Source organism: Phascolarctos cinereus, unplaced genomic scaffold (genome assembly GCF_003287225.1).
Source record: "Phascolarctos cinereus isolate Bilbo 61053 unplaced genomic scaffold, phaCin_HiC Scaffold_7;HRSCAF=346, whole genome shotgun sequence".
NCBI classification, from domain to species: domain Eukaryota; kingdom Metazoa; phylum Chordata; class Mammalia; order Diprotodontia; family Phascolarctidae; genus Phascolarctos; species Phascolarctos cinereus.
Window position 1 is genome coordinate 91698782 of NW_027556180.1, and position 26718 is coordinate 91725499.

General features: G+C 35.4%; 1 protein-coding gene across 10 annotated transcripts in view; it reads right to left on the minus strand.

Moving 5' to 3' along the window:
* DGKH (diacylglycerol kinase eta) overlaps positions 1 to 26718 on the minus strand; it is a 226951-nt gene that overhangs the window by 26470 nt on the left and 173763 nt on the right. For all 10 annotated transcript variants that reach the window (XM_078147618.1, XM_020977016.2, XM_078147617.1 and 7 more), the window contains 11 exons: positions 24006 to 24105; positions 20659 to 20932; positions 19362 to 19487; positions 17126 to 17245; positions 15869 to 15986; positions 15185 to 15295; positions 14176 to 14272; positions 3732 to 3839; positions 1602 to 1715; positions 1190 to 1324; positions 307 to 473 (listed from right to left, as the gene is read on the minus strand). In XM_078147618.1, the coding sequence (XP_078003744.1) occupies positions 307 to 473; positions 1190 to 1324; positions 1602 to 1715; positions 3732 to 3839; positions 14176 to 14272; positions 15185 to 15295; positions 15869 to 15986; positions 17126 to 17245; positions 19362 to 19487; positions 20659 to 20932; positions 24006 to 24105 (1470 nt within the window). The remainder of the gene's footprint in view (positions 1 to 306; positions 474 to 1189; positions 1325 to 1601; positions 1716 to 3731; positions 3840 to 14175; positions 14273 to 15184; positions 15296 to 15868; positions 15987 to 17125; positions 17246 to 19361; positions 19488 to 20658; positions 20933 to 24005; positions 24106 to 26718) is intronic.

Sequence of the window (26718 nt, forward strand, 5' to 3'; positions counted from 1 at the left end):
TACAGGATATTAATGATAAAAGATACATTTAGAAAGGGAGACAAGAGAGTCATTATTAATGAAAATAATAATAAGATCTAGCATGTATACAATGCTTTAAGATTTGCAAATATGTGAACATATTTTACATGCTATCCATGTTGTTTCCTGCTATAAATGCAAACTCCTTCAGAGTAGGGACTATTTCTTTTTATCATATTAGAGTCTGTCCATAGCTAAGCACAATGCCTGGCACCCAGTACAATAGGCACTTAATAAACGTTTGTTGATCAGTCGGTCAAACTCAGTCAGTTTGCTAGTGCTTACCGAGTAATGAGTTCTTCTGCAGCCTGTGAACAGAGCTGCATTTGTGTAACTTCCTCTTCTGTGGCTAAATCAATCGCTTGCTGTGAATACAACTGAGGTCGGGGGGGCACCTTAGAAGCATCATACTTTTGTTTGTCTTCCCAAGATTTGAGGGTGTTTTCAAAAGCCTATTGAATTCAATATATAGTGAGTTATTAGCTTATTGTGTTGCATCCAAATTAAATAAGTATCTGAAGAGATTACGTTAATGTTGCATGAAGGCAATCTTTTCCCAATTAAACCTCATATTAAATCCAATGAAAAATGTAGGAAATATATATTTTCATTTTGCTATAAAAACAAAACCAATTTTATATATATATATATATATATATATATGTATGCACACACACATATGTATATATGTTAGTTATGGCATTTAATAAAAACATACAATAGAATACAAATTATTATATATTATATACAATTATATATAAACATATACCCATATCTGTTTTATAGGTATATGTATAATTGTTTTTCTTTTGTAGCAAAATGAAAACATGTATATGTGTGTGACTTAACTGACCTAGCACTGAAATGGCGAAGTGCCTGAATTTTTCATTTTAATCTCTAAGTGACAATAAATATGGGCAGAGAATGAAGTCTATTTTTTTATGTTTTAAGTGTTTAATCTTGGAATTACTGAGCACATGAGTTAATCATAAGCACATGAGCTTATCAAGCACATGAAACTCATTTGAGTTTATAATATTAGAAGAAATCCCAGTCTTTCCTTTATTTTCTATTTTCCAGAATGAGTCAAGTTATGTGTGTTGCTGTTTTTAACAAAAAGCTTTATAGCAAAGTAGACACAGGCAGCAAAATGGTTCCTGTTACATACTCTGTCTCTTGTTAACATCTGAGCTCTGTTCTTGTGCACGATTTTAATAATCCCTGGAGGCTGGATCCATGCCTCTCCATCTACTTGTACTGGCACCCCCTCATCTCCAAGTATGGTGATCTTTACAGACCGACACTGAAATAAAACAAAGATGTTATTTTATGGCACGAATAGCCCTGGATAATAGTCCACCTGCACTCAGCTCCATTTTAAAGGCTGTGGCTTTTAGCCAGGATTATCCAGAGAAGGACAGGCTATTGTACTTTGTTCATCAGTTATGGTAACTCATTAACAGTTGACGTTAAAACAAAGTCAACACTTTATAAATTAGTGTCTGGCATCAGAGTTACTTAAATGATCTCTCTTCTCCCTGGCCCAAGGCCCGCTAGTGGATATTGCAAAAGCCACAGACCTGAGCTATTCGGTGATGCTGCAGTTTTATGACTCTGGACATTGCCATCTGCATGCTACCAAATACCGCAACGACCTCCAGTATCTTGTCATCAAAAGATGGTGCAGTAAATATCTGCAATGAAAATGAATACACATCCAGAGAGAGGCCTAAGAGTTAGACAGTGTTAGGTTACAAGCATGAGGCAAACTTCAGTCTAACAATAAAGCAACTCTTGGAAACAAAAATATTCTGCAGTATAAAAGCACTTATGATTTAAACAATGAAGAGGAATAGAAGGTAAAATATGGAAGCTGGGTCTCTTGTATCAGGACAAGACCTACCAACAAAAAGAACTAGAAAAAAAGTATAAAATTATACACAAAAATATAATGAAAGCAAGCTATTGACATATGGCTTATAAACACTTACAATGATAAGTGTTTCAGGCATCATGTGGATATAACTTCCATGCCTCTCTCCTTAGAAAGCAATCTTTTAAAGTTATTTTGTAGGTGTCAACGTATTTAAATGCTTTATACCAGCATAAAGCAGCTTTCAAAAAATTTCTCATCAAGGGTCTGTGAGTACATCAAAACTCTCTTCCTAAAATGACACATGCCTATTTAGAAAACCCTAAAAGATGTCTAGAAGTGGCAAACACTGAAATTGTGGCCTATCTTAAAGTATTCTAATAGGCTCCATTCATGAAGGAAATCTAACAAATATTATGAATAACAGTGTGCATATAAATTACTTCGTGAATAGTAATTTATTTCTGGTAATTAATGCAGAAACATTACCATATTGTGTGTTTACAGTAACATACATCTCCACAAACCTTTTTATTATGAAATACTTTAGGCTTTTAATCAGTTAGGATGTTTTCCCTCAATCCCATAAGTAGTCCTTTTATGTTAAAAATAATATAATAATCATTCCATACAGAACAAAATCAGGCAATGCATGGGTTATCTTAAACCTGAAGTGGTATCCTAATAAGCATGCATGTGACTGCCTTACTTTATTTCTGACTATTAACATGGAAATAAAATCATTAGTGGAAAATTAATACATTACTTTCAGTAGTAATATCAAGACATATATCTTCCTATTGAGGGCAACAAATTGCCCCAAAATTTGATGACTTACTATCATTTTAGGATCTCTGATTCCTTACAAAAATAGTTAAAGTGCATATCCACGTGTTTCAGAGCTGGAAGGAACCTACAAGACCATCTCGCCTAACATTCATTTTTACATAAGATGAAATTGAAGAATCCCAAAGCTGAAGTGATTTGCCCAAGGTCACAAAGATAGAAAGTAAAAAGCGGAGTCAGGATTCAAGTTTACCATTGGACAGATTCGAAAACCCTTCAGATCAAGTCCCTCTAGTGAGCTCTAAAATTATCTTATTACAATTTTCTTGACCTTGCCACACAAAAAATGACAAAATATCTTTAAATTTCCAAAGTGATCTGCACTTTCCAACTTGTTTTCATATTTCATTTTGTATATTCATGGTAGAAAAATGGGGAAGGGAGTTATAAGAAATCAGAGAGAACAGAAAAACAATAAGCCAAAGATGAGAGGACCTCTTTTTATCTCCACGAAGACAGATTATTAAAGCACAAGTTCTTTTCTGTTATTGTCATATAACTCTTGAAATTGTCTCCTGATCTCAAATTCCTGGCAGTTAAAAGTAAACTCAATCAGAAACCATTTAAATAAAGCACTAAGATAATTTTTTTCAAACTTTAAACTAAAAGAAGGCATATGTCTACCTGTGGTGAGGGTAGATGGGGAGGGGGAAGAGTTAAATTCTTTCATGCAACTTCTGAAGTTCTCCATCACACCCCAGTTCCAGGTACTTTCTCTTTTATTCTCCCTCAACTTTTCAGCTTCCTTTTATGTGTTATTTTCCCCATTAGAATATAAGCTCCCTGAGGAAAGGAATTTTTTGCTTATATTTGTATTCCCACACTTAGCACAGTGCCTGGTACAGAGCAGTGTTTAATAAATGACTGTTGATTGATTGGCATATCTTTCTGTTAATTTTGTAAGTTAAAAAGTCAATAGAATAATTACAACAAAAAGGATCACAATGTTTTTATTGATATATATTTCAAACTACTTATTAATACTACTTACATCATCCTCTTTAGTTCCGCCCCAGAAATTAGTACCTCCAGCATAACTTGGGATATTCAACACTGCTATTCCTTGTAGACTAGGAAGGGGGATATACTGTCCATCACACTGAAATATAAAAGATATGAGTGTGAATGGAAAGGGAAAAAAAACACAGAAAATCAGTTCTTAAGATCTTAAATTTATTGACACCCAAGAGTAAGTAAATATGGAGAATGTTGTTTTCAGTCATGTTAGTTATCTTGCAAATTCATTCCTCCACATTCTGAAGGCCTTAATTTCTAATTTTTTAAAATTAAATACAAATAACCATGGTAAAGAAATCTGGGAAATACTTCACAATTTTTATATCTTTTCATATGGTATTCTGCCCAATTATAAAATCTATAGGAGTTTTTCAAGTATATTGAGTATCTTCCTTGACTAGTAACCAATTCTGAAGACACCCAATAATATGGAGGCAATCATAGGCTCCTAAATGCTATCTCTATGGAGTATATGCTAGAAAGGCTTTGATGACATGCCCTTTGATAGGCTGTATGTCTGCTGTACAAGGACCTAGCTGAGTTTGGAGAAACAGCACTAGTCGGTTGGCTATCAGAAAACAAATTGCATTAACCACAGTAACTTAGTAAACTCTCTATTTAGGAATGGAGGATCACGATTCTCATTGGTAGAGGCAACAGCCACATAGATAAAATGGTAGATCTTTGAAGAATTAAGCACAGGACAACCTAAATCAAAGCACATGTGGAAAAGCATCCTAAAGCACTTACTTTGTAACTCATCACTCACTAAACTACTACTTAAGTGAAAAAGGCTCCAGTGGGTAGGAAAATGTTTTTCCTATTTATTTACTTAAAACACTTTGTCAATTGACTATCAAATTAGTTAACATAAGTAAAATACTTTCCAAGCTTTAAAGCACTATATAATTACTGGCTATTACTGGCTACCATATTATAAGCTATTACTATTATTTTCATTTCACAAAAGTATTCCTTTATTTTAACACATGCACAATTTCTTTAATGTCTTCAATCACTTTATACAGATCAAATAAAAGCTTTATTTGATTCAATAATGGACAACATAGAGGGCAGAGCCAAGATGGTGGAGTATAAGCAGTGACTTGCTTGAGCTCTCCCCCAAACCCCTCCAAATACCTGTAAAAAATGACTTTAAACAAATTCTAAAGCAGCAGAACCCACAAAAAGACAGAGTGAAGCACATTTCGAGCCCAAGACCACTTGGATGGTTGATTGGAAAGGTCTATCACACCCGGCTATGAGAGGAACGCAGTTCACCATGGGCACGCAGGCAAAACAGGCCTCAGAGAACCTGATGCACCCCTCAGAGCACTGAATCACAGGCAGCTGTAGCAGTTTCTAGACTTCTCAACCCACGAATGCCAAAGACAACTTAGAAGATCAGTAGGAAAAGTCTGTGACTGTGGTGAGAGAGAAGCTTGGTCCCAGCCCCAGTCCTCAAGTGGCAGCTCCTTCCAGCCCACAGACTGAGGGAGAATTGGGTGGCTGATCAGAGGGGGATTTGCAGGGATCTCTTTGCTGGTGCCCTCCTTGGATCAGGGTCACAGTTCTAGGTGGTGGTACTGGGGCTAGGAGGAGTGCTGGCATGGTGGAGCTTGTACTGGTGATGGACAGGAAATCCTCCTCACAGTTCCAAGGCAGAAAAGAATACCTGCAGTCACTCATAGACCAGAGCACAGGCCAGGAAGGGAGGAAACACCTCCCCCCCCTTATCATACCACTTTGGAAGAACTGAAAATTTACAGGTCCCTAGAAGTATCTCTGCAAACAGCTGTATAAAACCCCCAAAGCTCGGGACATTACCTTCTCCACACTAGAAGCAGAGCCCCCTACCTTAACAAAGAGTTTATAACTCAAGTAATTGGCTGGGATCATGAGTAAGCAGCACAAAAAGAGACAGACCATAGAATCTTACTTTGGTGACAAAGAAGATCAAAATATACAACCAGAAGAAGACAACAAAGTCAAAGCTCCTACATCCAAAGCCTCCAAGAAAAATATGAATTGGTGCCAGGCCATAGAAGAGCTCAAAAAGGATTCTGAGAAGCAAGTAAGGGAAGTGGAGAAAAAACTGGGAAGAGAAATGAGAGTGATGCAAGAAAATCATGAAAAACAAGTCAACAGCTTGCTAAAGGAGACCCAAAAAAATATTGAAGAAAATAACATCTTAAAAAATAGCCTAATCTAAATGACAAAAGAGGTCCAAAAAGCCAATGAGGAGAAGAACGCCTTAAAAAGCAAAATTGGCCAAATGAAAAAGGAAGTCCAAAAGCTAACTGAAGAAAATACTTAAAAATTAGAATGGAGCAATTGGAAGCTAGTGACTTTATGAGAAATCAAGACACTGTAAAACAAAACCAAAAGAATAAAAAAATAGAAAACAATGTGAAATATCTCACTGGAAAAACAACTTACCTAGAAAATATATCCAGGAGAGATAATTTAAAAATTATTGGACTATCTGAAAGCCATAATCAAAAAAAGAGCCTAGACATCATCTTTCAAGAAATTATCAAGGAAAACTGCCCTGATATTTTAGAAGCACAGGGCAAAATAGAAATTGAAAGAATCCACCAATCACCTCCTGAAAAAGATCCCCATAGGAAAACTCCTACGAATATTGTAGCCAAATTCCAGAGTTCCCAAGTCAAGGAGAAAATATTGTAAGCAGCCAGAAAGAAACAATTCAAGTATTGTGGAAACACAGTCAGGATAACACAAGATTTAACAAAAAAACCCCAAATAATGGACAATATAAATATTTTCCTATAATTAGTTTATTATAATTTCCTCCTCTTCTTTAAACACCATGATTAACTATAACACTTGACTAATTATTTTAAGAAATTAACAAAGTAATAATTTCTTTCTAAACCTAAAGAATTAAATAATGAATTTTATGGTATAAAATTCCCATTGAAAGAAACCCTTTTAAAGTTACATGAATAATTCAATTATTTTAAATCCTACTATACTTCTACAGATATGAAGCATTTTAAAGAAGACAATAAAATTTGGTTAAAAATTACCCTATTGTATATAGATCAAGACAGTAATTCTATATGCAGGAAAAAGTTGGCAGCATGTCATATATACCATAAACAAAATATACATTTACAAAATACTCTGAGCTCAATGCCTGAATGTTGTTTCACAGATTCTCCCAGAAAACACAGGACACAAGGATCATTCTTCTACCAAAAGAGCAAAACAAAATAATTTCACTGGAAAGCTTGTCTAACCTCAGGGTCTATTTTAACTAACAGAATATTCTTCAAAATCCTCCCCATATTTCATGCATTGTCTTACATTAGTATACTTAACTGACTTTTTGTTTCCTGATATTGCAAATTACTATAAAACTATATTAAAACACTTTTCCTAATAATTTTCTTTCCCCTCCTATAGCTGCCCAAATCACTTCATATGTATTTGTATAACTTTGTAAATACATATGTACATGTTCATACAAGTTGTCCCAAAAGTTTTAGTGTAGTTTTAAGCTCTAATGACTTTAGCACTACACTAAGACTTTTGGGACACTCTCTCTATATATGTCTCCCCTAACAGAATGTAAGCTCCTTGAGGTCAGGAAATGCTTTGTCTTTGTATCCCCATCACCTAGCACAGTGCCTGGACTTTAGTAGGTGCTTAAAAAAGGGTCTTTGATTGCTAGAGATTGATCAATTTTAAATGCTAATTACAATTTGCTGTATTTGATGTACATTATCAAACAAGAACATGGCCATTTGGAAAGCCATAACCAACAAAGCAGAACAATTATTTAGGAAATTCAGAAATACAAAAAATCAGTTTCATTAGTGAGTATCAAAAAAAGTGAACATAAAAACAAATCTATAACAGCTGCCTTTAACAGATTTCATTAAAATCAGTCCACATATGAGAGTTGCTTTTAAAAGCTATTCTCCTTTGCTTACTTAACCTTGATGATATATCTGATTCTTGAAGAGGCTTAGAACAATATGTGATCATCATTTTCCACATTCAAATTGTGCAAGCTGCTAGGTGAAAGAAATTGATGTAAATTAAGACAAATCGGTTGCCTTGCCTAACCTTTGCATTTCTTATGCATGGGTACTTTTCTGGCATGAGGAGGGATATAGAAATATCGTAGCTCCTACTCTCAAAGGCTTTGCAATCTAACTGAAAAGACAAAAGCACCAAAGAAAATGACCAGGAGTAGTCTAATGAAGTACCAAATGAGGTAAGATAGAGAAAAGGAGTTTAGGGGAAAGGGGGATGTCTGTTGGACAGAAACGGTCACAGACAGTTCATGGAGGTTGATACACTTGGGTGAAGACTTGAAAGATGTACGTTCTTCAGAGAAGATCTGGATAAGTCTGGACAAAGATGTTACCTACTTTTATGTGCAATCTACAAGGCAAAAGGTATAGATGAAGGATATCCATTCAGCTAGTCCTAGACTGAAGGGTTCCAAAGGCATTGCTTTTATTATGTTTGACTAACCAAAATTATACTTCAAAAGATGATTATTTCTAAATGAAAATATTATTATACACAAAGCCATTATTTCAAATGTGAAAACCCATATGCCAAAGAAACTCAGTATTGTTTCTAGGATGATACAAACAGCCAGTGTACCTTTTGTTTATTTGTCATGTGGACTAATCAATCATTACAATGCTTTTTCATTTATTCATGAATTCTTTCATCCATTCATAATTTACCATTCAGTAGTAAATTCACCATATAATAATAATGGTAGCAATAACAATTTACATTTTATAGTGCTTTTCAGTTATAACATCACCACTTTTGTTGTTCCTATTCAGTCATTTCAGTTTGTCCAACTCTCCATGACCCCATTTGGAGTTTTCTTGACAAAGATACTGGAGTGATTTGTTATTTCCTTCTCCAGCTCATTTTACAGATGAGGAAACTAAGGCAAACAGGATTAAGTGACTGGCCCAGGGTCACACAGCTAGTAAAGTATCTCAGGGCACATTTGAACTCAGGTCTTCCTGACACCAGGCCCAGTGCTCTATCTACTATGCCACCTAGAAAATTGATCACTTGTTTACTGAAGTGTCAGAGAATGAAAATCATATTTTTCTAGGATTATTCTGACATGAACCAATACCTATCAATATTTTAATGAAATCATATTTCTCAGGGACATACTTAGTTTCTTAAAGCAACAAATTATTGCTGTACAAAAAATAATTACAAGGATGCCAAATTTCTTATTACTATTTTCTGCTTACAGATGTTAGATCACTAACAAATTGATTGGACTTGAGAATTAGATAGGAAAGGTTCAAGCTTGAGAGTTGTCAGATAAGGTAAGGCTATTCAGAACCAATTATGTATAAAACATTTGTGAGTTTACAAAAAAGAACTTTAAATTGGCTCAAAATCTTTCTAAAAACAATGTTTAAATGTACATATAAATTAACATATTAGCCTGGAGCTTAAGTTTACAAATTTTCAACTTTCTTGAAATTCTACATTCAAAATGTAGAAGTCCAAGGGGTTCTTGAATTTGATACTAAGATTGCTCTAAGGCTTTTAGAAACAGGTATAAAATTAGAATATATCTAAACTTTATTTGGTTACCTGGAATGAAAAAAAATGAATATACAATTTTAAAAATGATCAACTCAAGATATAAATTGAAATCTTGGGCTTTCAAAGCAAGTAGTCCATGATTTCAACTGACAGGCAGCATATAACTTCTGTATACAAATCATGGTTGATTTACTCAAGGTTGAAAGAGAACTGGATTTTGGCCCTAATTCTATCACTTAGGCAAGTCACTTGTGCCGAACCTACATTCACACTGTTTGTGATGTTTAAAAAGTTTGAGAAACATAATTTCTGAGTAATTGATCATTTTATTAATAATGCTAGCATTTTACTAATAAAAGGAGCGGTCATTTCGCCATCTCTCTTGAGCCAAAGACGACTCAGGATGGTGAGTTCACATTTATAGGCTCTTAGAAAAGGGGGTGCACCTGAGGGTAGAAATCAACCCTGACTGGTTAACAAGTAATGAGAGAATGAATATTATAACAAGAGATGGGCTTATTCTAATGAAAGTCTTGACACTGACCACCCAAATCTTGGTCAAAGAGATTGATCAATTCCCATATTACCTGGACAAAAGGGGGAATCCATATTTTCCCAGACCTGTCTGAATAAACATAATGAGCAGAAATCCACCCATTTGCCTAAACTTAGAATTTCTTTACCATCTTTGATTAGATCTTAGCCATCCTGGCTGGGTAAATCTCTGCCCAAGATTTCGCCCACTGGTTGATTTCTGGATGGGGAAGCAGAAAAGGGGGAAAACCTTGGTTCTAACTAAATAATTAGCTATTAATATATGAAAAAAGGAATCATTTCTCTCATTGTTTATAAAAGCAAACAGTTACATAGTGCTGTAAGGTTGGCAAAGCACTTTACATATCACAACAACCCTGTGAGGGAGGTACTATTATTATTGCCATTTAAAAGATGGGGATGGACAGAGGTATAAGTAACCCGCCCAGGATCACACAGCTAATGTCTGAGGCAGGATTGAACTCAGTTTAGCTGCCTAGACACATAAGAAGAATAAATAAATAAAATTTGAGTTTACCAAAATAAATACTCTGCCCCAAGATTTACTAGAAATTATTCCTATATGCTGCATCTCCATAGTTCCCTAAAAGAAAATTTTCAAAAAACAACCACAAAAACTTTACTCCATTTGCTTCCTAATGCCAATGTTTGATAAAAGTTTGAAAATATTTTTAAAAATTTATACAGCAAGCAAATAATTCTACTCTAATATATGGTAAAAACTTATTTGGACATAGGCAAAGTTCTCCCAGCATTCAAATGTGTATTAAATGCATACAAAACAAAGAATCATAAGGAAAAGCATGTCCTTAGAGATCATCTAGCACAATTTCCTTATTTTATAGATAAGGAAATTGAGATCCAGAAAAGTTAAGTAACTCAGGCAGCTAGGTTTGGGTAACATTATATATGTAAATGAGATAATAACTGGAAAGTGCTTTGGGAGCCTTAAAGCATTGTATAAATAATTGTTATTTTTATTGTTATTGTTACTTTCCCAAAGTCACACAGCTGGTAAGTAGCAAAGCTTGAATCCAATAATACTAATAATAATGATAATAATAATAGCTAGCATTATAATGTTCACTCATTTAATAACAAAACAATGGCTACTATACTACACTGCCTCGTGCCCTTGATATGCTTTATAGATAAAGAGGAGGTAATAATGAGCTGTTCTTTACGAATCTCCTTTATATTTTACTATGAAATAAAGTGATAGAAGTAGCAGCTTAATTAAAATGACTAGGTTTCTTTACATAGGAAAATGAGACTTAATAAGGTTTTTTGAAGACAAGGTAAGTTGTTTGATGATTAAATAGGTTGTAATTCCCTGCCATATTTCATTCTTAAACTTTTAGTATAAGAAAAATCCACTAAATAATACCTCGGGAAACGTACATCTCTCTTCTTGTCCAGTGTTAGTGATGGTCCTTAAACTGATAAATCTGTTATCTCAGACAAATGATGCAAAACGAACCCATGGTGCTTATTATGGACCATCATTCTTGGCTTCTGTTCTCTAGCCATAGTGATATTGCTCCATTTCAGCACTTGAGAGAGCTCTGATTTGGTTACCATAATCCCTCCACATTTGAGTAGATCGTCTCTGAAATTATCAGTGGCTGAAAAACTCAATACCCTGTGGCTGACCTGGTTGAAGAGTCTCTCAGAACATCATGAGGCTACTCTTCAGAAAACACGCACGCTCTATCACAGTCTAGCACAACTTTTAATACGCTGGAGTAGCCTTCCAAAACACAGCCTTGCCTCCTTGCTACAATGAGGCACTGAGAGATGACTTGAGAGGAGAGTAAAATCTACCTTTAAAGAAAAACAACCCTTGGGAACTTAACAAAAAGTTTATTTTTATGCTGCTAAAACCAAGCAATTTATTTACAAAAGCCTTAGGTAATGCTGTTTCTTTTCTCAAGGCACCACACTCGTGGCTTGTTTTGTTTTGCATTCCCCTAACTTACTATGGGGATGTATCAATTCTTTGGGGCAGCAGGTGGTGCAGTGGATATAATGCTAGGCCTCGAATCAGAAAGACTCATCTTTATGAGTTAAAATCTGGCCTCAAACACTTCCCAGCTGTGTGACTCTGGGCAAGTCACTTAATCCTGTTTGCTTCAGCTTCCTCATCTATAAAATGAGCTGGAGAACGAAATGGAAAATCACTCCAGTATATTTGCCTCCACCCAAAAAAACCACCCAAATAGGATCACAAAGAGTTGTACATAACTGAAAGGACTGAATGACAACATAATTTCATTGGTTTGAGTGGCCTTTCCACCAGTGCAAATCACAACTCTTCCATACTTTAGTATAGAAGGTCTTAATGAATTTCAGAGTCTTTCAGAACTTATCTAGGCTAGTCTTTGGGCACCAGTTTGGTAGACACAGGTTAAAATTTACTGCTATCATCATTAAAAACCCAGGGATTACTCTCATATCACAAGTTATGAGAACTTTAGCAGAGGATTTTACACCTAAATGAATTTTAAAAATTCATCATGTTCACGTGGAAAGCACTATATTCTAATCAATAAAAAAAATAAACACAACCAAAGTAATACCGTACTTCCCTCCCCATCTCCCAAAGGGAATGATTTCACTCCACCAAGTTCAAAGTTCCTCAAATACTTAGATACATGACTGTAATGGCAAAGCATTTCACCTCGGTTCCCACTGATCCAAAATCTAGCAAGGTGGCACAAAAGCTCTAAGCAGCTCCTAAACCACAGAATCATGGCAGGTACATCATGAGACCATGAGGAATCTGTTCAAAAGCAGCCAAATAGGGCAGCTAGGTGGCACAGTGGATAGAGCACCAGCCCTGAAGTCAAGAGGACCTGAGTTCAAATCCAGCCTTAGACCAAACACTTCACACTTACTAGCTGTGTGACCCTGAGCAAGTCACTTAACCCCAATTGCCTAAAAACTAAAAAAAAATTTAAAAAAGAGTAGCCAAATAGTCAAGAGCATAATTAGTGTTGGGCAGTTCATACAAGGCGATGCTGGATAGCGTTCAATCATACAGAGCAGGGTATGTCAGCAAAAGGCAGGTGCAATCTTTGTTTAGTCCTTCACTTTTCTTATTGGGCTAGATGACCTTGAAGGTTACATCTACCTCTCTAAATTTATCATCCTACAAACCATTTCTGTTGCACTGGTAAGTCTGTATTCCTTACTTTAAAAAAAACCCCTCCTATTCCTAATATAGGATTTTATGCCTATTTGTTATATTTTCTACATTTTTATTATGTTATTTTCTTTATATTTTATTATGTTTTCCAAATTTTCATTATATTATATTCATTTCATTATATTCAACATTTTATATTATATTTCATTATATTATTCATTATATTATAAGTATTTGTGTATGTCCTTTCCCCTACTAGATTATAAGCAATATGATGGAAAGGACCATGCCCTATTCTTCTTTATATTCTCCCAGAGTACTTATTATAGTACAGTCTACCTAGTGCATACTCAGTAAATATTTATTGAATAGGAGTATCTGTACTGAATTTACAACTTATATTTTAATAATTTAATTATTAAAATGTTATAATAATATAATATTATGATAAAGTATGTGATAAAGTGATAAAAATAATACCTAATAATTTATAATAGTTATATATTATATTATATGTCATATATAATTATTATATTGATAAATAAAGTATGTGATAAAATTAATACTGTTGTCTTTCTCCCCCTTGATCTTCCATTGGCTCTGGATATATATTTCCCCCAAAATATTTGTATTATCTTTAACATAAGAGTTAACAAAATATTAAGAGGAAATAATATGTGTGAGACCAAACTGTTTAAATATATGTTATGTTTTTAAAGGAAAAATGACTATGTAGGATTTAGAAGTGAAAATATTGTCAATATCCCTACAATTTTCATTCACCAGGAAAGCAAACACACTTTATATTTTGCACAAACATGTGGTTCAAGGCATAGTATATTGAAAGACTAAATATAAAACCAAACTACTCCAAGACATAAACAGCTTTCTTTCCATTTAGCATAAATAGTTGTCATCATTACAGAGCCCCAGTAGTAAGAAAGTACGCTCCCTTAGTATTTCTGGACAACTTTACAGAGATTTGGTAAGCCCAATTTGGAAATTATTTCATTACTCCCGCTGAGGTAAGGTTTAGTCATTGGCAGGTTTTCAAATGTAATCTAGCACAAAGATATTGTCATATAAGCTCCATATATGGTATTTTAATAAGTTAAAATAAAATTATTTAAAATATTCTTACCTCAAGCTGAACTCTTTGTTCTAAATTCTTATAGGTCCTTTGTAATAACTCTTTGGTTCCAAGGACCCCGTACCACATCATGTTTTTAGTTCGGCTCCTGAAAATAAAATTATTTAATGTACTAAAATGTGCAATTTCAGTAAAATACTAATTATTTTGCCTTCAAATAAAAATCATTTTTGTAAAAATATCAAGAGTCATGAAATTAAAGTAAAATTATCACTTTACAATAACAGTGTCTTGCAAATTACAATAACAGTGTCTTGCAAAATTTAATTAACTGACTATGCCCAAAGGGCTATAAAACCATGCATCCCTTTCATCAAGCAATACCACTCTATAACCCAAAGAGATTTCTCAAAAAAGGAAAAGGACCCATATGTATAAAAAATAGCAGCTCTTTTAGCAGTGGCAAAGAACTGGAAATTCAGGGGATGTCGATCAATTGGAGAACGGCTGAAAAAGTTATTGTATATTATTGTGGTGGAATACTATTATGCTATAAGAAATGATAAGCAGGATGTCCTCAGAAAACCTGGAAAGCTTATGTGAACTGATGCAAAGTGAAATGAGCAAAACCAGGAGATGTTTAACATTGTACATAGCAATTTTGTATGAAGATCAACTGTGAATAACTTAGCTATTCTCAGCAATACAATGATCCAAGACAATTCTGAAGGACTTATGATGAAAGGTGCTGCCCATCTCCAGAGAAAGAACTGGTAGAGTCTGAATGCAAATTGAAGCATACTTTTTCTTTATTTTCTTAATTTTTCCTGTCTGTGTTTTCTTTCACAGCATATCTTATACGTAAATGTGTTTTGTGTGACTACATATGTATAACCTATGTCAAATTGCTTGATTTCTCAATGGGGGGGGGGGAAGGAAGCATGTAGGGAGATAATTTGGAACTCAAAGTCTGAAAAAAAGAATTTTAAAATTGTTTTACATGTAATTGGGAAAAAATTAAAATATTAAAAAATTTTTGAAAACAGTAAGATTTAATTACCTGCATTTTTCAGGGTGTTCCTCTCGTTTATTGTTAAACTCCAATGAAATTTTTGCATCTAATCCAATTCCAAAGTAATTGTTCATGACACATTTTTCTGAATACCCTTCTCTACATTAAGAATAAAAATAAGATACAACATCAGGTACACAGAAACAATTGTAATCATTACACATAAATGTAGCATTTAGAATCGCCTTTATTGAGACCGACTATTCTCTCAGGGAAAAGGAACAGAGTTGAGGTTTCACATAAAAGTGAGCAAGAATCACTCTCCATCTTTGAGCATAGACTGCAACAGTATTGAAAGACCAAGGTGCTGTAAAGGATACAAATAAACATAAGACATCATCTCTTAAAAACATAATCATTTAATGAAAATTTTATATAGACGATATAGATATCTATTTACATACATCATATACATGTATATGTATAACAAGCATGTGTGCATGTGTACATATAAACGTATATACTTTTGCTGTCATTTCAAAATTTTCATAGTAAGGAGAGGAAAGAAGAGATGAGAGGAGAAAGGAGGAGGAAGAAGAGGAGAGCAGAGAGGGGAGGAAAGAAGAAAGGGTAAGGGAGGAAGAGAAGAGGTGAGAGGAAGGGAGAGAAGAGGCGAAGACAGAGAAAAAAGCTGAAATAAAATATTCATAAATACAAAATGTATTTTCTTACAGTGAATCTGGATCTGGGTCAATAAATGGCGTAGCACCAAAGGGATCAATATTTGCTAGTAACATTTTGCTGATAATAGAACTCCCAGCAATTGAAGCTGCTAATCCTGCTCTTAAACCTGATGAGAAGGGAAAACACAAAAGAAAATAGTTACTACTTTTGTAGTAGAGGAATTGTCAAAAAATACACAAACTAAATGTAAACCACTAAAGAAAGAACTTATAGACACCAAAATTTTAATTTCTTTGAATAATCTTCAAAATGCAAATAAAAATGTAACCCTGGCATTGGAATAGGAGTAAAATCTGAGAGAATAAGACAGCAAAGCTTAGATGGATAAAAAACACAGGACTACAGCATCAAAACAAAGAGGGAAGAAGGAATGGTGAAGAGGGAAACAAGCAGTTGCAGGTATAGTACACGTTGGGGAATTAGTAAAACACTATTTCCTTAGCATGACTATTCTCCTCCATTCTTTTAACAACCACAACCCCAAATTTATTTTCTTCAAGACATATTATTACTTGAATTATTAGTAGTGAGGTCTGGCCCACCATAAAAAGATGAGCTTAATTTTATTCTGACACCAAATCTAAAAGTCTTAGAAATACTACAGTTTGTTAAAAAATGAATGTTAAATTTTTTACATGCAATATAAAAAAATAAAATATTTAACAAAGAACAAAACCAAAATAAATACTACAGCTTGTCATTTCAATTTACTATTCATTCAAACTTCCAGTAACAGACCTATTTATTTTTCAGAATGTCATTGGGGGCTAACTTTCTATCCAGCAAGCCTGCAGTGCAATTCTTTCCAGATCTTGACAGAACCCCAATCTAATTCTAAGGGACCTTAGTAGCAGGTTGGTTTGAAGACCTCATTCCTCCATCAGTCACAACCTACAAAGAAGTTGAGGAAAAATCTAAAAGTCTCCAAGTACAGTGTCCAAGTCGATGGGGACACCCATTAACTATTTATTTATCCCACCCCAACCAAAAATTTTCTGGATTACTTTAGTCATGGTCCAAAGCCAGACCAGACTAATCTCAGGTGCTTAATGTTTGTTCCAGTCCTAGACTACCCCCCTCTGATAGGTCTCCAGAAGCAGAGGAGAATTTAGTGACCTAAAAATGGCCAAGTGTGGTGCCACAAATGTTATCAGAAAAATCTCTTATGTGAACTTTAAGTTACAGTCATTAAAAACATGATTTCTTGATTCTGGGAGAGTTAACATGTTTCAGAGTTGTTACTACCTGGACAAATTATTCTGGTATTAAGCACAGGAAGATTTTCTTTGTTGGATGTCAATACTGGACCAGAAATTGAGATAGGCTGGTTGATACATGTATCTGGGGACCGAGGTGCAGTTTTAACTGTTGGCAAAAAAAAAATCTAGATTAGAAAAAGAAGTAATAATATACCCTCAAGTAGACACACATGTCCATATAGTCAAGATTCAAAGAAAAGGAAACTGGGCTTAAGGGGAAATCAGGATTCTTCTATCTAGTCCTTTTTTGTTTACTTTTATTAGGAACCAATATGTGAAGAAGATTCTGAGTTTATCTGATGCAGGGAGGTTTTTGGTTTCTGATTTCAGTCAGGATCATAAGATTTCAAGAAAGAAGGGGTGTCTGGAATAACCTAAGTTCATTTGAGAAATGAGGAACTGGGGCCTAGAGTGAGGAGGGACTTTCCCACGATCACATGGGTAAATAGTAGACTTGAATTTGGACACAGACTCTGATTCTACACCCAAAGTTCTTTTCACTATGTCACACCATGACAGAGAGAACAGTAAGCAAAAAGGCGGAAGAACATAATTATTTACATATATGGGTACAGTCAATGGAAATGTTATAGGTAAACAGAATTTATTAAGTCTAATGACTTTTGCAAACAACAGATTGTTTTGAGTAGGTGATTTTGTTTTAGTACACTTACCGGTCTGTATATCTGAGAAAGTTTTAATAATGCCTTTTACATAATAAGTACTTAATAGACATTAAGTTTAAATAAAATACTAAGAAATAACTGAAGAATTTTCTTTTACAGAGCTTTGGAAAAAAAGCATTTGACAGCAATATTTTGCTTTCAATCCAAATTAAATACACTAACAGCTATTGCCTTCATGTGATGTTAGTGCAAATCCTGATTGCCTCCACTGTTCTGCCACATACCATATGTATGCATAACATATATGTACATCAATATACTATTTATTAATTGAGGTGTTTTTTTAAAAGGAATTGTCCAATTATTTAGATTAGGATAATTTAATGGTCAAATAAAGTCTTCAATGGGGCAGGTAGGCAGCTAAGTAGATACAGTACCAGGCCCCAAGTCAGGAAGATGAGTCTTCCTGAGTTCAAATCTGGTCTCAGACACTTACTAGTTGTGTGACCCTGGGCAAGTCACTTAACCCTGTTTGCTTCAGTTCCTCATCTGTAAGATGAGCTGGAGAAGGAAATGGCAAACCACTCCAGTATCTTTGCCAAGAAAAACCCAAATGGGGTCACAAAGAGTTAGACGTGATGGGAAAGACTGAACAGTAACAATAACAAAATGTCTTCAACTAACTTGAAAATATCCTGGCAGATGATTTTAAAAACAACTTCCAAATTGAATTATCTTTTACTCTTCATGATGTGAAAACAGATTGCTAATCTTATAATTCAATTTTCGTTATGTTTTGGGACAGACCAGGTGCAATGAAAGAAAGCAGAGGGACAGCTGCTCTTTAGTTTGATAGATGGGACTCCTGGGGCTAAGCCGCCATAAAAATACCCTTTTGATGTTCATGCTCTGATAAAAACCAACAGTCCCAATGATAAAAACTGATGTTGCACTGATGGTAATTTAATTCATATTTCATTGTTTCTTCTTAAACGGAACATCCCACTGACAGCATTTATATGTACTATGCTCCATGCATTTTAGACATATGACTTATAATTTAACAATAATAAGCATGGGCTTAGGCCCAGAGGTAATGCATACTTAATAGAGAAGAACTATCATACCAGAATTAACTAATGATTCTTTTGGGGTCAGAATGATTGCCATCCAGAAAATAAGCAGATCTATAATTCTAGATAGATAGATAGATAGATATCAATATTTAACCAAATTTCTGTATTCACCAAAAATAAGCATACCATTTATAGGAGAAATAAAAATCTCAAATATCCATCCCTTAAATAGCTTCTAACATAAGAAAAGATGAAAAAAATTTGCTGAAGTTATTAGTTCATCAATCAATTAATAAACATTAAATACCTACCACATGCCAGGCACCATGTTAAGTGCTGGAAATACAAAAGGAGGCAAAAGACAGTCCCTGCACTCAAGGAGCTCACAATCTTATCAAAAAGCAACATATAAACATACTGATCATCAGCCATTAGTTCTGAGGAGTCTATCATAAAACCAGGTTGGAAAACTACAGCAGAAAGGTTAAATTGCACCATAATTTTACTATTCGCCTCTCACCAGATGGATACTCCTTTCCATCATCATCTTTATCTTCTTTAGAATATTCTGTTTCTCTACTGTCATCTAGGGGAGCTGACACCAGGTTACCCTCTTCATCGGTATGAGTATTCTGCTCATCTACAACTAGAAATAATAAGAACATGATAAATTTAGCATTTCTATAAGACAAAAATGATTGTAAGAATGGGAAAAAAAGTGAAAAAAATTATCTCCCTTTTCTTCCTAGAAACTTTAAGAGAATAGAAACACTAATCCAATAACGGCAGATGATTCAATGATAGTAACGGCATGGATTTTTGATATTATTGTTACTATACTACTTCAGATATAGTGTGACATAGCCTTGGAAATGGTAGACCTGGGGGTCAGGATTACCCCCTAAAAAAAGATATCTGGCAACTTTCTAAGCTTTTTTTAAAACTTTCTAACTTGCCCAGACAACTTTCTAGGGCCATGAATTGAAGAACTGGTGCAGTTCTACTTTGATAGAAGTTTACTCATTAAGTTGCTTATACCAATTAAATTACAATTCTGATTTTTTTTAAAAAATAGGCAAACAATACTCATTTAACTAAAATTTTATATTCACCTAAAAATATTAAATTTATAGGAAAAATAAAATGCCTATGTCCTATCAAATTACACTAACATAAGAGATAGAAAAATTTAGTCAAAAATTTTAACCCAAAAGCACTATTTAAATTGAAGACACTAATATGGAAATGTACTAAACTTTTCTCTATGTTACTGAAACAGCATATCTTTGTTTATTAAGAATTCAAAAGTTACCAATAAAATCAACTTCAATTTTAAAAGCATAAAATCAAGAGTAGTAGCTTGTAAGTAAATATTCTGAAATGAATATCACATGGAATTATTATCCAACCAAGTGAAACATTTGAAGGAATTCATTTTAAAGCCTGCTTTGCAGGGATTCAGTATAGTACTAATAAGATTCCACTTACCAATGGATTAAGAAAAAGCATGAACAAATTTTATTTTAGTGTTTCCATTTTCCACTGAGCTCATAAAATCAGTTTATTGAAAGGGTGCCAAGCTGCCTCAAAAGATGAAAACTATTTACATGATTGCACATGAATAACATATATCAGATTGCTTACCATCTCAGGGAGGGAAGGATAGAATTTGGAACTCAAAACTTTAACAAAATGTTAACAAATTATTTTAACATGTAATCAGGGAATAAAATATAATTAAAAAAAAAGATGAAAATGATGCTGCTGCCTAGAAGAAAGAATAGAAGCTTCATGGCCTTGACTTTGCTCAAGTGTACCTTTTTCAGCCTGTTCGATGATCTGCCTCACTGCTTTCTTTAAACTGTTTGCTCTCAACATTAATTCCTTTGGCTTGAAAGTTTTCTGTGCTGGAGTCTTTGGGGCACCCTCCACAATGCTTCCCCTGCTGTCAGATAAGGACTCTTCACTTGAAAAGTCCACAGATTCTCCTTCAACACTGGGAGGACCAGGATGTTTGAATACTGGGACTGTCTGGGCTTCTGCATGTAAAGTTTGCAGTAGCTGGTCAAGTTTCTCATTTAGTATTGCACACTGAAAAAAATTAGTAAGAAGGATATAAATTAAAAGGCGTGAAGTGAGTGGGGGGAGAGAGGAGGAATCATAAGACAAATATACTTGAGAGGTTAGGGAATTTAACCATGAGAGAGAACCTCTAGAATTTAAATGTGAGTCTGTATATACAACTTCCATGATCGGGTATGTGTGTGTATGTGTGTGTGTGTGTGTGTGTGTGTGTGTGTGTGTGTGTGCATGTGTGTGTGTGTTGGGTCAAAGGTATCTTATTTTTTCTCATCTTGAGGGGTTGGAGATGGAGATACCATCCCTGTGATTTCATTACGATAGGGAGCTCTGTGTAAGGAAACTTCTTTTATATCAACACAAGTTAACTCTATTTCTGAAACTTAGAGTCTCAGAGAGTTCCCTAGGGCATAGACTATTCATTGCTATATGACTCTGGGAAAGTAATTTAATCTCTCTCAGCCTCAGTTTCCTCATTTATAAAATGGGATAACAACAGCACCTCCCTTAAAGAGTTGTTTTGAGGATTGACGAAGATAACACATGTTAAAAGCTTTGCAAACCTTAACGCTTTTATTATTATTGCTGTTGTTTTTGTTGTTCTTAAGATCTGTCTGCCACAAGTATATGTCAGACATAAGACCTGAACCCAGGAATTCTCAAATCAAAGGCTGGCACCATCCACTGTGCCTCACTGCTTCTCATTATGTTGGGACATCCTTAATGAAAGGATTTATTCTGTGAAGTTTGGATTCAGTCAAAAGGCTGCATTTGAGGGCCTAGAGGGCCACATGTGGCCTCGAGGCTGCAGGTTCCCCACCCCTGACCTAAACCAATGGACTCTGATCATAGGCATGCCAAATAAACTCAATTTAATAATTTGAGCTGCGTTTATAATTTTATAATTGTACTTATGAAATATGATATATATATATATATACATATATATGTTTATAAAATAGAAAAGAATGGTCCTGTAACTTTTAAATTTTTTAACTTTCAAGAAACTACCCCAAATCCTTCTATGATTAAAATATTCTAAACTTTTTGTACAGGTAGTCTTCCTTAAAGATCAATTTCTTAAAATAATATAGTAAATATCTTTCAATCCTAACTTTTTAAAAATGAGAACACAATTTAGTTTATATTTCATAAACTACATTTTAAATAATGTCCAGTTACATGAACTTGTGGTGCACATTTTGACAATCATAAATGGAAGCTCTGTTCGTGCAAAGTAACCTAGCTGGCCATTTTAAGTTCCTTCTGTGAAAGAGTCTGCATTTGCTGTCTGCCTTGCTGAATAATAACTCAAGAGAAGAAGAAAATGAGGAATGAGGCAAAACAAATGGTAGGCATGCATTCTGTTGCTATTGTGAGCTTTTCTTAGGGTCAAGAAACTTCCAGGTTGGGCCTAAATTTCACCTCCATATTAACCTTTCCCTCTTGGGATGATACCAGTATTCTGCTTCTCCTCTGCTACTTGATGGAATGCTAAGACACAATGTTATAGCAGAAATTGTAGAGTATAAAGGTGATGGCAGAAGAAGCTGTCTGCCTTCCTGAAAGCTTACCAAAGTAGGGCGGGGAGGGGAAGCAACAGGAAGAAGAGACTGCAAGTCATTTAAAGGGAGAAATGTCAGCAGCCATAGTCTCAGTACCAAAAAAATTTTAGTGGAGATAGACAGCATAATGTAATAGAATGGACAGAGGGATTTTGAGTCAGAAGACCTGCAAATCTCAAATCCTGCCTTTGATATCTATCAGCTACATGATCAAGAGCAAATCACTTAACCTCTACCATATAGTGCCCTCATCATAAAGTGGGAACAATAATACCCTATAGCATCTATCTCATAAGGTTGTGAGGAACAGATGAGATCATGTAAAGAAAATTTCAATTATTATTCATATTGTTGGGAAGCTGAGGGTATTAGTGGTGTTAGCAGCAGGGTACTTGCCCATTTCCATTCTCTCTTCTACTTTTTCCTCTTAATAATCTCAAGACCCAGTGGGTCTGGAAATGGTAATTCCTTTCTAAACACCAGTTGTCTTGGTTTATTAAGTAGGGCAAATAGATCCACACTGTGAGAGACACAATAAGGGTTTATGTTAACTTCAGCCTTACTCAAAGACATGAGGGTGGAGGTGAATGGAGAAAGAAGTCAATGCAAGGACTGAGACCTGGAAAAGGATAATGAACCACACAGATTAAGACATGGTGGAAGACATACTAAAAGAAAATCCCAGTAGCAAAAATGTACCTGGAAGAAAACTATTCTCCACCCCACCCCATCTCTTCAAATAGTACCTTTCCAACTGACAACTGTCATGCATTTCCCCCTTCTGTGATGCAAGCTGATTGAAGAATAGGATTGATTCAGTTTATATAAACTTTCTTTTTTATACAACTTTAAAGAATGTGCATATTTTACCTATTTAAGTAATGAAGGTGAATTTAAATATGTCTATGAAAGCTTAATAAATACAAATACTTATATTCAACACCAAATGTCTTTCTCCTGATGCATGAAACATTTTGGCAGAGAAATAAATGCTTCATGGGTTGTACCATGAAGTGTGGTTTCATTCCAAAGGCGTTCTTCTGGACCTATGATTTCAATGATGCCAGGAACTCCTGGTGAGAACCTTCTTATTCCAGGACAGATCGATACCTTCCCTAAGATGTGCCTAAGGCATGGAGCAGGCAACGCAATTACCCAGAGTCATACAACTGGTTGCTCTCAGAGGCAAGATTTACCCCAGGTCTTCCTGTCTCTGAGGCTAGCTCTCAATCCACTATGTAATGATGCCTTACAATTAGACACCCCATGATGTGGTAGGTAGAGAAGAGGCCTTAGACTCAGGATGACCTAGGACCAAGTTCCACTTGGGCTGGGCAAATCACTTAATCTCTCAGTGGCCCAGACAACTCAAATCTGAAAGCTTTGGTACAGGTACCCATCTGCACTGGTGGAAAGATTTTCCTCAACGGGAGTTCCTCACACAGACAATCCCAGATCCAGACAGAGAAGGGGGAGCAGTTGGGAAGCTCCCACTGTTTTAATCTGAAAGATTTTCTTACTTTAATGGTCATGGCGTCTGCTCCATCACTGTTTTCCTCTGTTCTTTCATACGTCTTCCCTACTTTGGCAACAAAGTCCTTTACCGTCTGACATAAAATCCTTTGAGGAAAAAGGAGTGGAGCAGCATTGTTATACACATATCAAAAGGAAGCACCACAAAATAAAGTGCTAATACATTCCTTTTCTAAATATAAATTCAAAAATTGCTCAATGAACTCAAGCAATCTAGCATTTAAAAAATTCATTGTGAGAGAAAAATCTTAAAGCCCAATATTCAATTGCATGATCTTAAGAAGAGTATATTCCCAGATGTCCCTCTTTAATAGAGTTAATTTTAATTATCTTGGTTTATAGCATTACTTCCTCTCTCTTAGATATCTGAGTGGTTTCTAAGACTATTTGCAATGTTGGAAAAGTAATAGTTAATAATATTATGATTTTATTATTTATTTAGGAAGAGAAATTTTATTATGGAAGAGAAATAATGGTCTTTCCTAAATATGAAAGCAAAAATTCTCCCCACCCATGTCCCTTACTACCTCCTTCTCATGCTTTCTTTTTTTGCTTCAAAATTAAAGAGCATTGGACTTAGAATATCATTTATTTCCTATATGTCCTTGAGCAAGTGACTTTACTTCTTCACTATAAAAATGAAGTTGGACTAGGTGACCTTGGAAGTCCCTTCTAGTTCTCAATCCAAGATCTTACCCTAACTAAGTTTTCAAAGGAGACATCAGATAGTCTAACTCACAGAGCTGAAAGAGAGATTAGTGGTTCACAGGGATCACGGATCGAGAGCTGGAAAGAACTGTAGAGCCCATCTCAACCAACCCCCTCATTTTATGAAAGAGAATACTGAGGCCCAAAGAGGTTGAATGACTTTGCCCAAACTTGATGCCTCCCTCTACTCTTCAATCACATTCATCCCATTATATCAAGTCTATTGCCAAGTCCTGTCATTTCTTTCTTCACATCTCTCCTACATGTCCTCTTGTCTCCACCAGAACTACCACTACCCTGGTAGAGATCCTCGTCACCTCATACCTGGAATATTGCAATAGACTTCTGCTTGGTCTTCCTGGCTCAAGCCTCTCCCCATTCCAATCCATCCTTCACTTAGTTGCAAAAGTTATCATCCTAAAGCACAGATCTAACTCTTGTCACCCCACTGGTACCCTGTTACCTCTGGGACCAAATATAAAGTCTTATTTGGTATTTAAAGCCCTTCATAATCTGGTCCCTTCCTACTTTTACATTCTTCTTACACTTTACTCTTCTACGCATTTTCATTGTCTGTCCTTCATTCCTAGATTGCTTCATCTCTTCACCTCTTTATTGGCTTTCTATAAGATGGAGCTCAAATCCCAATTTCTACTGGAGGTTCCTTCCTTACTGCTTATTGCTAATACCTCCCCCACTTATAGTCTCAGTCTCTCTCTCTCTCTCTCTCTGTCTCCCCATACACACACACACACACACACACACACACACACACACACACACACACACACACGCACTTTGCAAGTTGTTTCCCCATCCCGTTAGAATGTAAGCTCCTTGAGAGCAGGGGCAGTGTTTTTGCCTTTCAGAGTTTAACATAGTATCTGACACGTAGTCAGCACTTAAAATAAATGCTTGCTGACTATTTCTTAAGTTCACTCAGGTAATAAGTAGAACAGCCAGGATTCAAGCCCAGTTTCTTTTGTCTCCAAATCCAGCACACTTTCCACTGTACCACATTGCCTCTCCAATTCTAGATATATATAGGATGTCCCAGAAGTCTTAGTGCCCTATTAGGCTTTAATAACTTAAAACTACACTAAGACCTCTGAGATAACCTCTACGTGTGAATAATTTTTTTTCAGATGAGTGAACTATTCTGAGTAATATATTTTATTTCAGGATCTACATCAACTACTATTACTACTGTTACTACTATTAGGCAGTTAGCATTTGTAGAGTGTATTAAGGTTTGCAAAGCGCAGTTCATACACTATCTCATTGGAGCCTCACTAGAAGCTGATGAGTAGGTACTATTATTATTCTCATTTTACAGTTGAGGGAACTGAGGCTGGCAGGCTAAATGACTTGCCCCAGGTCATGCAACTAGTAAGTTTCTCAGAGAAGATTTGAACTCAGGTCTTCCAGACTCCAGATCTAGTACTCTATTCACTATCCAAAGCTACCTGTAAAACAATGGTGCCAAAGTGAAATAGAAATGTGGGCCACTAAACTATACATAAAATCCCTACAGGCCCCATATTGACTTAGAAAACCACACATGTATTTCTTTTATTATTCATTTATTTTGTTAAATATATTTTGATCTGGTTCGAGTTGTGCTCAGGGGCCACGTGTGGACTGTGTGTTTGACATCTCTGCTCTAAGCAATTAAAAAGATGAACTCTTTCAACAGCTATGGCGCCAGGTGGTTCCCCCTACACAGGCTACAACCGATAGAGACAGAGGTCTTGCCTCCAGCAGAGAAAATGACGGACTCTTGTTGCAAGTCTAATGTCTCATCTGGACCCACAACTGGTTTCCAAGCCCAACTCTTGCCAGTAGGCAGAGGGTTAGGCCAGTCCCCTAAAAGAGTCAGGTCTTGCACTAGGTTGACAGCAAAAGCTATAAGGTGTACAGACAGGTTGTGATTTCCCTGGAGGTAGAAGGGACCTGGCACCTACATTATCTCTACCCCAGGGAACAATCAAG